Source organism: Chelonia mydas, chromosome 1 (genome assembly GCF_015237465.2).
Source record: "Chelonia mydas isolate rCheMyd1 chromosome 1, rCheMyd1.pri.v2, whole genome shotgun sequence".
Taxonomy (NCBI): Eukaryota; Metazoa; Chordata; order Testudines; family Cheloniidae; genus Chelonia; species Chelonia mydas.
Genome location: NC_057849.1, coordinates 74,963,151 through 74,976,717, shown reverse-complemented (window position 1 = coordinate 74,976,717; position 13,567 = coordinate 74,963,151). Strand labels below are relative to the sequence as shown.

General features: G+C 37.8%; 1 protein-coding gene across 1 annotated transcript in view; it reads left to right on the top strand.

Annotated features, from left to right (window-relative positions):
- The window catches only part of KLHL1 (kelch like family member 1), a 445,797-nt gene that overhangs the window by 176,586 nt on the left and 255,644 nt on the right, over nucleotides 1-13,567 (top strand). The window contains exon 4 of the mRNA XM_037895040.2: nucleotides 10,885-11,081. Coding sequence (XP_037750968.1) covers nucleotides 10,885-11,081 — 197 coding nt within the window. The remainder of the gene's footprint in view (nucleotides 1-10,884; nucleotides 11,082-13,567) is intronic.

Genomic DNA, 13,567 nt, shown 5'->3' with positions numbered 1-13,567 from the left:
CAAATTGATTATCATACACCTTGTAAGGAGAGTGATCACTTTAGATAAGCTATTACCAGCAGGAGAGTGGGGTGGGAGGAGGTATTTTTTCATGCTCTGTGTGTATATAAAAAGATCTTCTACACTTTCCACAGTATGCATCCGATGAAGTGAGCTGTAGCTCATGAAAGCTTATGCTCAAATAAATTGGTTAGTCTCTAAGGTGCCACAAGTACTCCTTTTCTTTTTTCAGTAACGATGAAACAGATATAGGGCCTGTTGAATCCTATAGGAATTGTCATTTGATTCAGTTGGCACATAAAATTTGCCAAACTAGATCAGACCCAAGATTTCACACTCTGGGATCTAGGTGTCCGGTCCTGGTATCCAGGGACAAGCCGGGTGTCAGAACTGGGGTCAGAATCTGTGGACAAATCAAATCAGGATCATAGTCAGAGTTAGGAAGCAGGCCAAACGTTGAAGATGGATTGAAGTCAGTTCAAGGCTCTGGAGGTCAGGAGTTGGGTGCAGGGCTGGAACTAGTTAGGATGGGGCATGGACAAGGCTAAAGGGGGCCGGAAGAAGGCCCAGGCAAGGCTTGGTGCAGGAACAGGAACGAGACCAAGAGCAGGCTGGAAGCCTAGGGAGTCTGTCACGCTGTGAGGTAGCAGGAGGGCTCATGGCCAGGTAGTGGTGTTGCACAGACTAACTTGCAGCTCTGGCAGGGTCAGTAAAATACTTGTGCGTGGAGGTCATCTGACCCAGTTCCTGCCCATGCTGCTGCAGCATGTCTGAAGGCTGAGGCATTGCAGGCTCTGCTGACAGGATCAGTCCCTGCAGCTGAGCTGCTGCTGCATGCCTGAGTGATGAGTCATTTCAGGCTCTGTTGGAGGGGTGAAGCATGTCAGCTGAGCAAACAACTCTGGTCTGGCTATGGGTTTGCCTAACACAAGTTCCATCTAGTTCAGTATCCTGTCTCTGACAACAGTCAGTAGAGGAGAAGGATAATACCCATCCATTATATGAAGGGGTTCAGGGATACCAAAACTAGTGATGATCCTGATATTTTTTTTTAATCTTTAATCTGTTTGTAAACTCTTTAGTAGTAAATATAATATGCACATGTATAATGAAGGAGAAAAATATATGGTCCAAATTTAACTCTGGCTAAATGAGCAAGAACAACTTTCGATTTCAATGGGAGTTTCATCTCTTATGTCAGGGGTTAATTTGGTCCTTTGAATGTATCCTTCTTCCTGCAGCATTTCTGTATTTTATAACTAATTCTTTCGAATTCTTTGTACAATGAAATCCCCCTGGAAAGTAAGTAGAAATGTTATTTAAATGAATCTTTTATAGTTACAAATGCTGTGCTAAGGAATGGGGGCTCTAGTTAACTTTGAGGTTTACTCATATCAAACCAGTATTCAACTGATAAATTAGAAAAAAAGTTTAGGAATTGAATGTGAATGTATTTAGGTGACAATGGGAAACAAATATTATATAGCTTAATGATATACAGTAACTTATTCTTCTAATTTGCCTTCTGTATTCACTAGAATAAGAGAAAGATGCAGCCGTGTCTTATTCATTACAGAGAATATGTGAACCTGTTTTATCCTGTAATCATAGAATTATATAAATGTAGAGCTGGAAGGGACCTTGAATGTCTATACTAATGTTTTCCCTGGAACTAGGAAGAGTAGATAGTCTTAAGAAAGATACTTGACTACAAAAGGCCACGAACTGGTGAATTGAAATGCCCTGCACAAAATTGTATCCGCATGTTTCTTGAATAGTTTGGATAAAGGGCACTGTGTTCCTTTCAATTTTCTTAAGTCTTGCATTCTTTTACACTACCAATGCCACCAAATCTGTGCATACACTGGATGGAGAATGCTGATTTTTTCTCCCCACTGATGGTGAACGAATAAATAGCCTTCTAAAACAATGAGTGATTAATTTAATTCTTTCCCCCCAAAATACAGCTGATTGTTCCACCCATCTGTGTGGGAGATTAACCATACTAATTTTCTTTTAATTAGTTAATTAATTGGGATTTTTACATTAATAAACAGGATGCCTATCCAAAATATCAAGATGCCTCTAACACCACTTACAAGAATAGAAAAAAAAATAAACAGCAGCTTAACTCTGACTGACAAAAATATGAATCCCCCTATAAAACCTAAAACACAGAATTCCCTTCCTTTCCACATCTAACATCCAACAAAACCCACCATCTGCAACAGCTCACAAGAACAGGAAGACCAGGGAGGAGAATTTGGTCCAGAACTGAGGCACCTCTGAACTGCATACATACTGCCACCATCATCCTTTTTTAATACATGAGGTATCCATCTGATCACAGCTGCAATGTGGTGGCATGTAAGGTGAAGCAATCTCTCATGTAGAAAGGTCCCAAGACATCTATAGCACTATAGGTTAAATCTAACTCTTTAAAATTGAAGACAGCTGGCAGTTTTTCAAAGAGACATTATTAAGGGCACAAGAGCAAACTATCCCACTGTGTAGGAAAGATAGGAATTATGGCAAGAGACAACCCTAGTTTAACCAGGAGATCTTCAATGATCTACAATTCAAAACAGAGTCCTACAAAAGTGGAAACTCAGTCAAACTACAAAGGATCAATATAAACAAATAACACAGGTATGTAGCGACAAAATTAGAAAAGCCAAGGCACAACACGAGATCAAACTAGTTAGGGACATAAAAGGAAACAAGAAAATATTGTACAATGCATTAGAAGTAAGAGGAAGACCAAGGATAGCGTACACCCATTACTCAATAACAGGGGGAAGACAATAACAGAAAATATGGAAATGGCAGAGCTGCTTAATGACTTCTTTGTTTCGGTTTTCACCAAAAAGGTTGGTGGCAATGGGACATCTAATATAGTGACTGCCAGTGAAAATGAGGTAGGATCAGAGTCTAAACTAAGGAAAGAACAAGTAAAAAATTACTTACACAAGTTAGATGTCTTCAAATCACCAGAGCCTGATGAAATGAATCCTAGAATACGCATGGAGCTGACTGAGGAGATATCTGAGCCATTAGCAATTATCTTTGAAAAATCATGGAAGATGGGAGAGATTCCAGAAGACTGGAAAAGGGCAAATGTAATGCCTATCTATAAAAAAGGGAAATAAGGACAAACCAGGGAATTACAGACCAGCCAGCTTAACTTCTGTACCCAGAAAGATAATGGAGCAAATAATTAAGCAATCAATTTGCAAACACCCAGAAGATAATAAGGTGATAAATAACAGTCAGCATGGATTTGTCTAGAACAAATTACGTCAAACCAACCTGACAGCTTTCCTTGACAGGGTAACAAGCCTTGTGGATAGGGAGGAAGCGGTAGATGTGGTATATCTTGATTTTAGTAAGGTTTTTGATACTGTCTCCCATGACCTTCTCATAAAAGAACTAGGGAAATACAACCTAGATGGAGCTACTATAAGGTGGGTGCATAACTGGTTGGAAAATCGTTCCCAGAGAGCAGTTATCAGTGGTTCACAGTCATGCTGGAAGGGCATAATGAGTGGGGTTCTGCAGGGATCGGTTCTGGGACTGGTTCTGTTCAATATTTTCATCAGTGGTTTAGATAATGCCATAGAGCGTACACTTATAAAGTTTGTGGACAATAGCAAGCTGAGAGGGGTTGCAAGTGCTTTGGAAGATGGATATAAATTCAAAATGATCTTGACAAACTGGAAAAATGGTCTGAAGTAAATAGGATGAAATTCAATAAGGACAAATGCAAAGTACTCCACTTAGGAAAGAACAATCAGTTGCACACATACAAAATGGGAAATGACTGCATACGAAGGAGTACTGCAGAAAGGGAGCTGGGTGTCATAGTGGATCACAAGCTAAATATGAGTCAACAGTGTAACACTGTTGCAAAAAAAAGCAAACATCATTCTGGGAAGTATTAGCAGGAGTATTGTAAGCAAGACACGAGAAGTAATTCTTCTGCTCTACTCCACGCTCATTAGGCCTCAAGTGGAGTATTGTGTCCAGTTCTGGGTGCCATATTTCAGGAAAGATGTGGACAAATTGGAGAAAGTCCAGAGAAGAGCAACAAACATGATTAAATGTCTAGAAAACATGACCTGTGAGGGAAGATTGAAAAAACTGGGTTTGTTTAGTGTGGAGAAGAGAAGACTAAGAGGGGGCATGATAACAGTTTTCAAGTACATAAAAGGTTGTTACAAGGAGGAGGGAGAAAAATTGTTCTTCTTAACCTCTAAGGATAGGACAAGAAGCAGTGGGCTTACACTGCAGCAAGGGCGGGTAGGTTGGACATTAGGAAAAACTTCCTAACTCTCAGAGTGGTTAAGCACTGGAATAAATTGCCTAGGGAGGTGGTAGAATCTCCATCATTGGGGATTTTTAAGAGCAGGTTGGACAAACACCTGTCAGGGATGATCTAGATAATATTTAGTCCTGCCTTGAGTGCAGGGGACTGAACTAGATGACCTCTCGAGGTCCCTTCCAGTTCTGTGATTCTATGAAAATCAATCCAGAAACAAACGGACAGTCAGTGCAGATCATGAATCATGTGTTGCCATTCTGCACTGACTAAAGTTTCTGGATTGATGTAAAGTATAGCCTTACTTGAAGCACATTTCCTCATGGCCATAAGTTGACAAAGGCATTGATTATGGTAACAAAGACAGCATTCAAAAGAAACAGTTACAATTTCTTGGTAATAAAACCATCCCAGGATGCTGATGCTATAATACTAGCCAACTGCTGTCGGGGATCTAACACACTCCACAGAATGTGCCCCATTGTGCAGATTTTCTGTTTGTTTAACAGTCTTGAATGGGAGCTAAAGGAAAGGACCAATTGAGTACAGTTTGAAAAAAGTAGTTTCCTAGTATGACAAAACGTAAATTCAAAGCAGGAGTTTGTCGAAATTACTACAGGAAACGACATACAGTGTATAACATTGGGGAAGGGAGTTATTATGGCTGGACAACATTTTCTGTTTAAATTGAAAATCAAAGACTTACTAGAAGACCTGTATTACCTCTCAATTACATCAGCAGCTCACCAGCACAGAATCTCTTGAAAAAATGATAATATAATTGGTTGTGTTATAGTGAAACTGAAGTTTTAAAACATTAAGGGTCAAGAGCTGCAATCCTTGCACACCCAAAGGTAGGGGATTTATTCTATTTCTGATCCTGCAATTAACTCCACACGGGTGGACCCTATGGAGGTCAGTGGGGCTCCACAAGAGTTCCCCTCCCCTATTCCCTCAGAGGCAGTTACAAGATCATGGCCTAAAAGGGTAAGAATTTGAGCAGAAAATATATTAAAACCAATGACAGTTGTTCAGAGAACCGGGCTAACAAAGGAAAGAAGGGACTAGGGAATATTTATTCTGTAGTCATCAAGCCTTGTATAACAAGGTAATACAAATTATATCAATATCCATTATAAGGATGCATCCTACAGGCTGACATTTTTATTTCTGCATAATCAATACACATACAATTTGACAGAAATAGAACTATAATTTAGCGTAGTAATTAGAATCCATTAAATTTTCTATTGATTGTTTCCCATACATTTTTTTATTTTAATTAATGTAATACAAAATGAGATTCTGAGCCTCAGTTAATTTGTTTTGACCAGACTGGAGCTGTTGGTCAGGTGCCATATTGCATTTTGTAAAGCTGGCGGGGAAATAAAACAAAGCAGTAACTAAAAATGAATAGCCCCATTAAGAAATTTTGATTGAGTGCTCGGATCTTCTCATTTTCAGTATCAAATTGTCAAAGAATGCAGATCATTCTTTTGTGTTAAAAGTTTGTATTTCCTGAGCTTCTTTACTGCTTTTCCTCTTTGACCATCTTGAAGCATTTGACATCAGAGTACACTTAGATCAAAATTTTAAAAAGCAACTAGGATCCTAATTGCCATTTTAAAAAGTGATTTTGTCATTTAGAGTTAGTTTTACAAAAGTACTTCAGGACCTAGTGAGATGTTGAAAAGTTCGTAAGCAGTGCCTAACACCTGTTGAAGGTAACACTTTACAAAAATAAAGCCAGGGAGAGTTACACCACTTCCCATGATCAGATTTGTGCACAAAAGGCAAATTGAAGTCCACTTTTAAAAGGATCAGAGCCCTCCAATCACATCTGCAATTTGGAAGCAGCAACTCCCTGTTTAAATTTAGCCACATATAACTTTTTTGCCCTTATCCTAGGATTTTTAAGCACAGAGATTAAATCTCTGCATTTAGTTTTTAAGAAGAGCTATCAAACTTCAGCATACCCATATCCCCAGGTATCTAAAGCCATTTGTCTGTTTCCTTGATAGGTTCACCTTGAAGCCACATACTAGTTCATACTCTGCCATAAAAAAAAAAAACCCTAAGGGTCTGCTGCAAAATGGCCATATTAGTTATGTAAAGTAATATATCGTCTGTGAACAGGATCAATTTGTGCGCACTAAAGCCTATTTTAATCCCACTAATGCCCAAGTTGTCCCTTATGGCTATCGCAAGTGTCTTAGTTGTTAGCATGAATGGGGAGGATGAGGGGCGGGGGAGATAGAAGTCATTCTATCTTGTGTTCCACCTAGAGAAAATGAGGAGGGTGTGGGCCATGCACCCGTGTGGGAGTGTTCCACTGTTGAACAGAACAAGGATAACTCCCGCGATCACCAATTGGCTCCTTATTCTGTCCATGTTTCATAAATGAGTGAAGGAAAGGAATGAACTGGTGGAGAATGGCTTCTGGGGGTCATGAGCAGGGGTGAAGCTCTCAAATTATGGGACTTCTTGTTCAGCTGCTTTGGTGTTTGCATTATTTGGTGTTTGGAAATATTCATGTGAGCAAAATTTCATTCTCTAGAATACTTGTGTAAAGGAAGCTTTACATGTATATGTGTCCATATGCCAGTACTTATGTGAATGTATATTTGTATGAGCATTCACACTGTACGTGTTCATGCTGGTCTCTTGATAACTGTTTTTATGTATAGAAGTCATCCAGTTAAGGAGCACAAACAATGCAATATTTCTTAGGTGATCATTCACAAAATGCAATTATGAATAGCACCTACTTGAAGCAATAGTTGCAACAAGTTATTCATGATCCATCTTTAGCTGAAATATGTTCATATAAATCCTTTGTTGAATACATTTGAGTATAAAAGCCTATTGATGTGTAGTTTTAATAGAAGATGGCTATGTTGATCAAAGAAATTGTTGGCTCTAAATGGTTTGTTCAGGGTTTTTTTGGTATAGTGCCTTGAATTTCAATGACTGCTTTCTCGTTGTGTGATGTCATGACAGTTGGAATCAGCTGAGGTGTTCAAGCAGATAGTTTTCTAATTTAATTGTGAGAGGTCTGGTGTCAGCTCATTCTAGATGGAGGATCCTGCACCCTGGAATGCACCTCCACACTTCGGTCTGCTAGAACTCATGTTTCCAAGCCTTAACTATTTTACACATGAAGGAAGAATTGTTTGAATTGGGGTAATGATCAAAGGTTTCAGTCTTTAGACATTAGTCCTATTTTGGAATTTGTTTAATACCTTTGCATATTTTTAGAGCTTTTGATGGGTACATTTTAACTAATCCTAGTGAGGAACAATTGTTTACTTCCCTGTTATATCAAGCCCTTATTGTATTAAAAGAGAGGAAGGAGAGAAGGTCCGAAATTTACATTCCATGCTATGGGTAATGCATTTTGTTTTTTTTTATATCAAAAGATAAAGTGGTGGGTTTTCCTTTAAATATCATCCTAGTGCTGTTTTATTTTAAGGTGCCAAGAAGTTTTTTTTTTTTTTCCAGAATTGTTCAATAGTAGGTGATAGAATTAAGACTTGTAGATTTTTTTCCCCTTAGTATGAGAGTGAACACAAAATTTGGATGTGAAAAAACATGGAAGTTATCTAATAGTGAAACTATATTACTTTAAACAGCAAGATAAATATGCATTTTAATATTTCCCTTATATTTTAAATGTTTTGATCAGTACAGTAAAAGTAAAATCAAAGTGTTATTTTTTTAGCATGCTTTTTCAGAAATTACCTTAAGTACTGTACTTTTGCATGTATTAATTTCCATAGTTTCCTATTTATTTCTTCCACAATGACCTCTAATTTGTCATCTTTATAATGTAGGTAATGTTTTGTAGTGGTACTCTCATTAGGATGATGCAACATTACAATGTTTTCTACTTATTGGTGTTTGAGATGTATAACTAAATCTAGAAGATAAAGCATGAACTGTGAAATGACAACTAAAAATGGAATATAATTGTTGAATTTGTGGCCTTTGGGTTAATGTCAAGTGTCGTATCAGTTTTAATATCTGATCTTTTTTATCTCAAAAACTTTATAATCTAAAAGAAACATGCTTGTATATTATAACTTAAGTGAAATTTACCCTGAAGTCCTCACATGTCAAGACTTCTTAATTATAGTTGTGAACAAACATTCACAAATTTGGAGTTTTGGACCCCATTCCTGCAAATACTCATGTATTATGAATAGTCCCATTTGAAGCCAGTGAATCGAGGCCTTTACAGTCATATAATAATCTAGGGTCTCAGTCCTGTACCACTGAAGCCAGTGGGAGCTTTGACATTGATTTCAGCATGAGGTGATCAGAGCCTAGATGATATAGAGATGTTTAATCCAATATATCAAAAATCTTTTCCACTTCTTTCAATCCTTTGTCAGGCCCAATCTTACTTTACTTCTCCTTTCTAATTGAATCAATGATATTTTTATGGGCTATGTCGCTGTATCTAAGTGATGAAACACTGGAATCCTTGAGACACACACCTGTGGAGACCAGTTTCCCTTGTCTTTGGCAATTTCATACATTGTGGCGTTTAAGTCACCACCATGAGCACTGCATAAGGGAGGCTGTGCCATCCATATTTCAAATCCTTGTCACCAATATTACTCTGAACTCTATCATCTTTTGTTACTTATATATGTAAACCTTCTGCCAGGTGGAATCAGCAGTAACCAGGGGTGGGTTCAATATCTAGGGGTTCCTTTTCAACAGTACAACACACAGAAGCAGCTCAAGCCCCCACTCAGTAACCTGGGAAAATTACACACTGACCTGGGCGCCTCTCTGAGGCAATACTTCCACTCGCACAAGCAGAGAGTCTGAGTGTAGGAAGTTACCCAACATTGAATAGGGAAAATGCTGTAAGCAGGATTCATAAACATAAAACCGTGAGCAGGACACCCACCCCAGAGTGCGTGTTGCAGTGTCTTCTGCTTCATTTTCTTGAATTCTACAACCAAAATTTCCTTTACTGTGCCCCTCTCTGCTCTCTCACCACACCCCCCTCACAGTGGTTGTCCTGGGTCAATGAGGATCCAGGGTTCAAAGGTGCATGTGTGTAAGTTCACCTCCCACCCGGGACAGGGAGAAGGCACCTTGGTTGCTTCACCTCTGAGCACCTGCTCTGGCTGGCTGCCCTGCCAGCTGCTGCTCTGCACACAGTCACCTTCTACCATCTGCTTCTATACTATGACCTCTGTAGGTCAGTCATTTGAGGTTTTCCCCCAACTCTTAATGATTTTCAGTTCTCAGTGATTGTCAGCTACTAGTGGAGGAACTTAAGCAGGCTGCGCAGAAACGCTCTCCTGGCAACAAGTGATTTCAGCCTTAGTGAGCATTTAACAAAACAAAAGACTCCTAATGGAGCGTTACTTAGCTCTGTCTTTTAAACAGTGGGGAGGAGCAGATTAAACCATGCCTGGGGCTCTGAGATAGAGCCCATCTCCTGCCATGGACACGTGTCTCCGCCCGCTCTTATTTTCACTGGGTCTAGCATTCGATCCACTGGCTTAGCTAGTTCCTTTCAGTTGAGGGTGACCCCTCAGTCAGGCCAGGCTAAGCAAAGTTCTGCTCCTCTTTGCTCATACAATAAAGATAACAACATTGATAATATTTCACAACACCTGCATTCAGTAATAAAGTGATTTGTAACCCAGGACTAGCCAAAGTTGATCACTTTGGGCAACACAGCTCTGTCTGCTGGGTACCAAGGCAGAGTAGGAATGTTTATGTAAATACAGTCTGCTCCTGAAGTCTTTCCCCTTCCCCAGGTAGCTGTCAGAGGAAAGCTCATGCAGACCCTGCTTACATATGTTTAGAAAAATATTATTGTTATTGTTATTATTATTAATTATTATTATTTTATTATTTTATTTTGAAAATCAGATTTTAATAATGCAAGATGCTTTAAAGGTTAAGACTGCATATAACTTAGAACGTTTTCTTGAAGACTTAATAGTTCCATGGCATTGGTTTCAGATTTTGAGAACTGAGCATGAAAACAGTTAAAATATTACCTTCCATAAGTCCTCCATACCATCCCCTCTTCTGTCCTCCATGCAGCCTGGCCTAAAAACTACCTGAGGTATAGGTCTCACTGGCATGGCCCACTCAAAACACGTTTTTTGTATGTGTGTTTTTTTTTAAGCCTGAAAATTACATTTGGCCAACCTGAGGTTTTATAAGAGCCTGAAAGACTCTAAGCCAAACTGCAAGCATTTGATTTGCCTGATAGATATATTTTAAGACTAGGAACAATTTAAAAAATTCCCATTGTGTGATCTTGCTTCACAAATTTCTGCAACCATCCGGATCTGTACTATCTACAAATTGGCTGTTGATGCCCAATGAAGAGTTAACTCTGATTCCCATATACCACCAAGGCTGGCTTACACAATTATAAATGTTGGTGTTAAGGTTGTCATCTGACCATCATACAGCAGTTTAGCATTTATTTATTACTGGCTTGTTTGCTAAAATCCCATTTGGCAATTGTTTTCTTATGTAGACACACATACAGGAAATAATATATATCTTAATCTCTTTTTCAGGTTGCTTGGAATTGAAGGAGGACACCATTGAAAACCTTCTGGCAGCTGCCTGCCTCCTTCAACTCCCACAAGTAGTGGAGGTTTGCTGCCATTTTCTAATGAAGCTTTTACATCCATCCAACTGTTTGGGAATACGAGCATTTGCTGATGCACAGGGGTGCACAGATCTTATGAAGGTGGCTCACACCTACACCATGGTAAGGCAATTCCAGTGTATTTCAATTATACTAATGTGAATAATATATATTATTTTCAAAGTATCTCACTAGCATTTGAGATACAATTCTGTTGCCATTACTCTTATTGAATAGTTCCTTGCTCCACAAGTGATCCTGTTAAAGCCAGCGGGGATGCTTGTGGTGTGTGGTACTGAAATGGAATAAGGTCATCAGAATCTCACCCTGAACGGTGAATGAATTAACTGCTAAGACAGTGTTCAGGATGTGCTGTAAATCACAATAGCATACTATTTCATGAGGTTCAAGTTTATTTAGTGAAAATGAAACTTAAGGCCTCAAAATATTTTTAATAAAGGTTTCTATTGTGGCTGCTTTGGATATAGGGAAGCTTTATGCTTAAGGATATTCTTCAGTGTATTTAAGAATTTTAGTAGGCAACATTTTTCTACATTGATTCCGATTAATTTCTAATAATGTTAATGTGATGTCAGCCTGTGGGTTGTAGTGGGGTGTCATTTAAAGTTCTGTATGATATAAAATCTGTAATTCTTTTTTTAAAATGATCATTTTAATCGTTAATGCACATGAGAGGGAAGAGGAAAGGCAAAATGAAATCTCTTCAATGTATTTTTTTTGCCTTTTCTCTTCTCTCTCATGTGCAGTAATGATTAAAATTATCGTTTAAAAAGAGCTACAGATTCTATATCATACAGTACTTTAAATGACACCCACTACAATCCACAGGCTGACATCACATTAACATTATTAGAAATTAATCAGACTCAATGTAGAAAAAATGTTGCCTACTAAAATACCAAAGCCTATCTGTAGTCATTTAATTCTGCATGGTTTGCTGCAATTAAGGACATCTGGCTCATGAGATTAGGTTTACGTGGAGACCAGATCACCTATCACCTCTAGGGAGATGATGGTCCCTTCTGGTCTAGATTGAAATTATTAGTGAAATAATAGGAAAGTTTTTGATGCAGCTGCTTGGTTTCTCCAGCCAGTTCTTCATTTTAAAAAGCACACTTCTTCTATTGCATGATTATTAAGTACCATATAATAACACAGATGTTTTCAGACCACTAATGCTGATGGGATTATATGCATGTGAATATTAATATATCATTACAGAAGTTTCAAAATATGTATTGAAACCTCTGTGCCTTAGAATGTAAGTTCCACAGGTCAAGAATCTGGCACTTAGTTAGTGCAGATATTGACCTTTGTAATAATGTACTGAACATATGAAAATGAAATTCATTTCATTATCTTTTTTTTTTTTCTGTCATTACACTTGTTTGATTTGGTTTGATTTTGGAGTTTCTTGTTACTGCAGAATTGATTGTTCACATCTTATATATGTAATTTACTTCAGTGTTTATTTTGAACCTGTTTCTGAGATATGAGTAGCTTATGCACCGCTGCTTGGAGACAGGGGGCCTGATCTTCAAGCTGTTAAGCAAACATTGAATTTCATGGAATGGGAAAATTGCCGTAGAGAGGACATTAGGCCAGCAAGGAAACCAGTTGTAACTAATAAGTTGGCTTTTATCTTAAGTTACTTTGTCTAGGTGGTAAACTCTAGAAGTACATTTCGAAGGCCACGTTTTCAAAACCAAGACCCAAGTTGCATGTGTAATTGTAATTGCATATGTAGCTACATTATGATGGCTGCCTTTGAAATCATGATAAATATGCAAATATGCACAAACAGGTATGTGTATTATTCTGTGTACATAAATGATCCTTTAACTCATGGAAAACTTGATCCTATACATGTCTGATTACTTGATAGATGAAATACAGAGTCACATTTATGCATCTTTGCAAAATCAGTTTTTTGCATAATAAGTAATTTGTAATCCTTTAGCTGTAGTGTTTTACATTACATTTTTATTTTGTAAAAGTTTAATGTTTTTGGAGGGCCGAACAAACTAATAATGATTTGTTATGAATGTTTCTGACTTCAAGGCTATAGAAAGGATGAATGAATGCATACTTTCAAGATTCAAGTGTGTTTACTTTTCATGAAACCAAAAGGTAATTTCAGGCATGAAAAAATAAGGAAACAGGTGAATTGATTTTCTCTAGCTAATTTTCTTAATTACAAGACCTAAATAATTTCTCATATGAGCTACAGAACTGTCAGAATATCAAGCATAATGGAAACAGCGGGGAAAAAATCAGGGACAAATTTGGAAAACACTGCAGACCTTCAAAGGCTTTTGTAAAGTTAAAGAACAGGGTTTTTTAAAATTAATTTTTAAACTTTTTTTTCAAACTTCAGAAACATTGTACTTGTGACTGGATATTTATCACTAAAATTATTATATTATACCAAGTGAATGAGTAGGGAATCAGAACTGACTACATGGACACTTAGAGAATATAGAACTGGTAATCCAAAAGACAGTATATTTTATTAATGGGTCATAAATATCAACCAGCCAAAGAATAATGACAGCAAATGAAATGATGCCAAAAATTGTCTTCAAAAG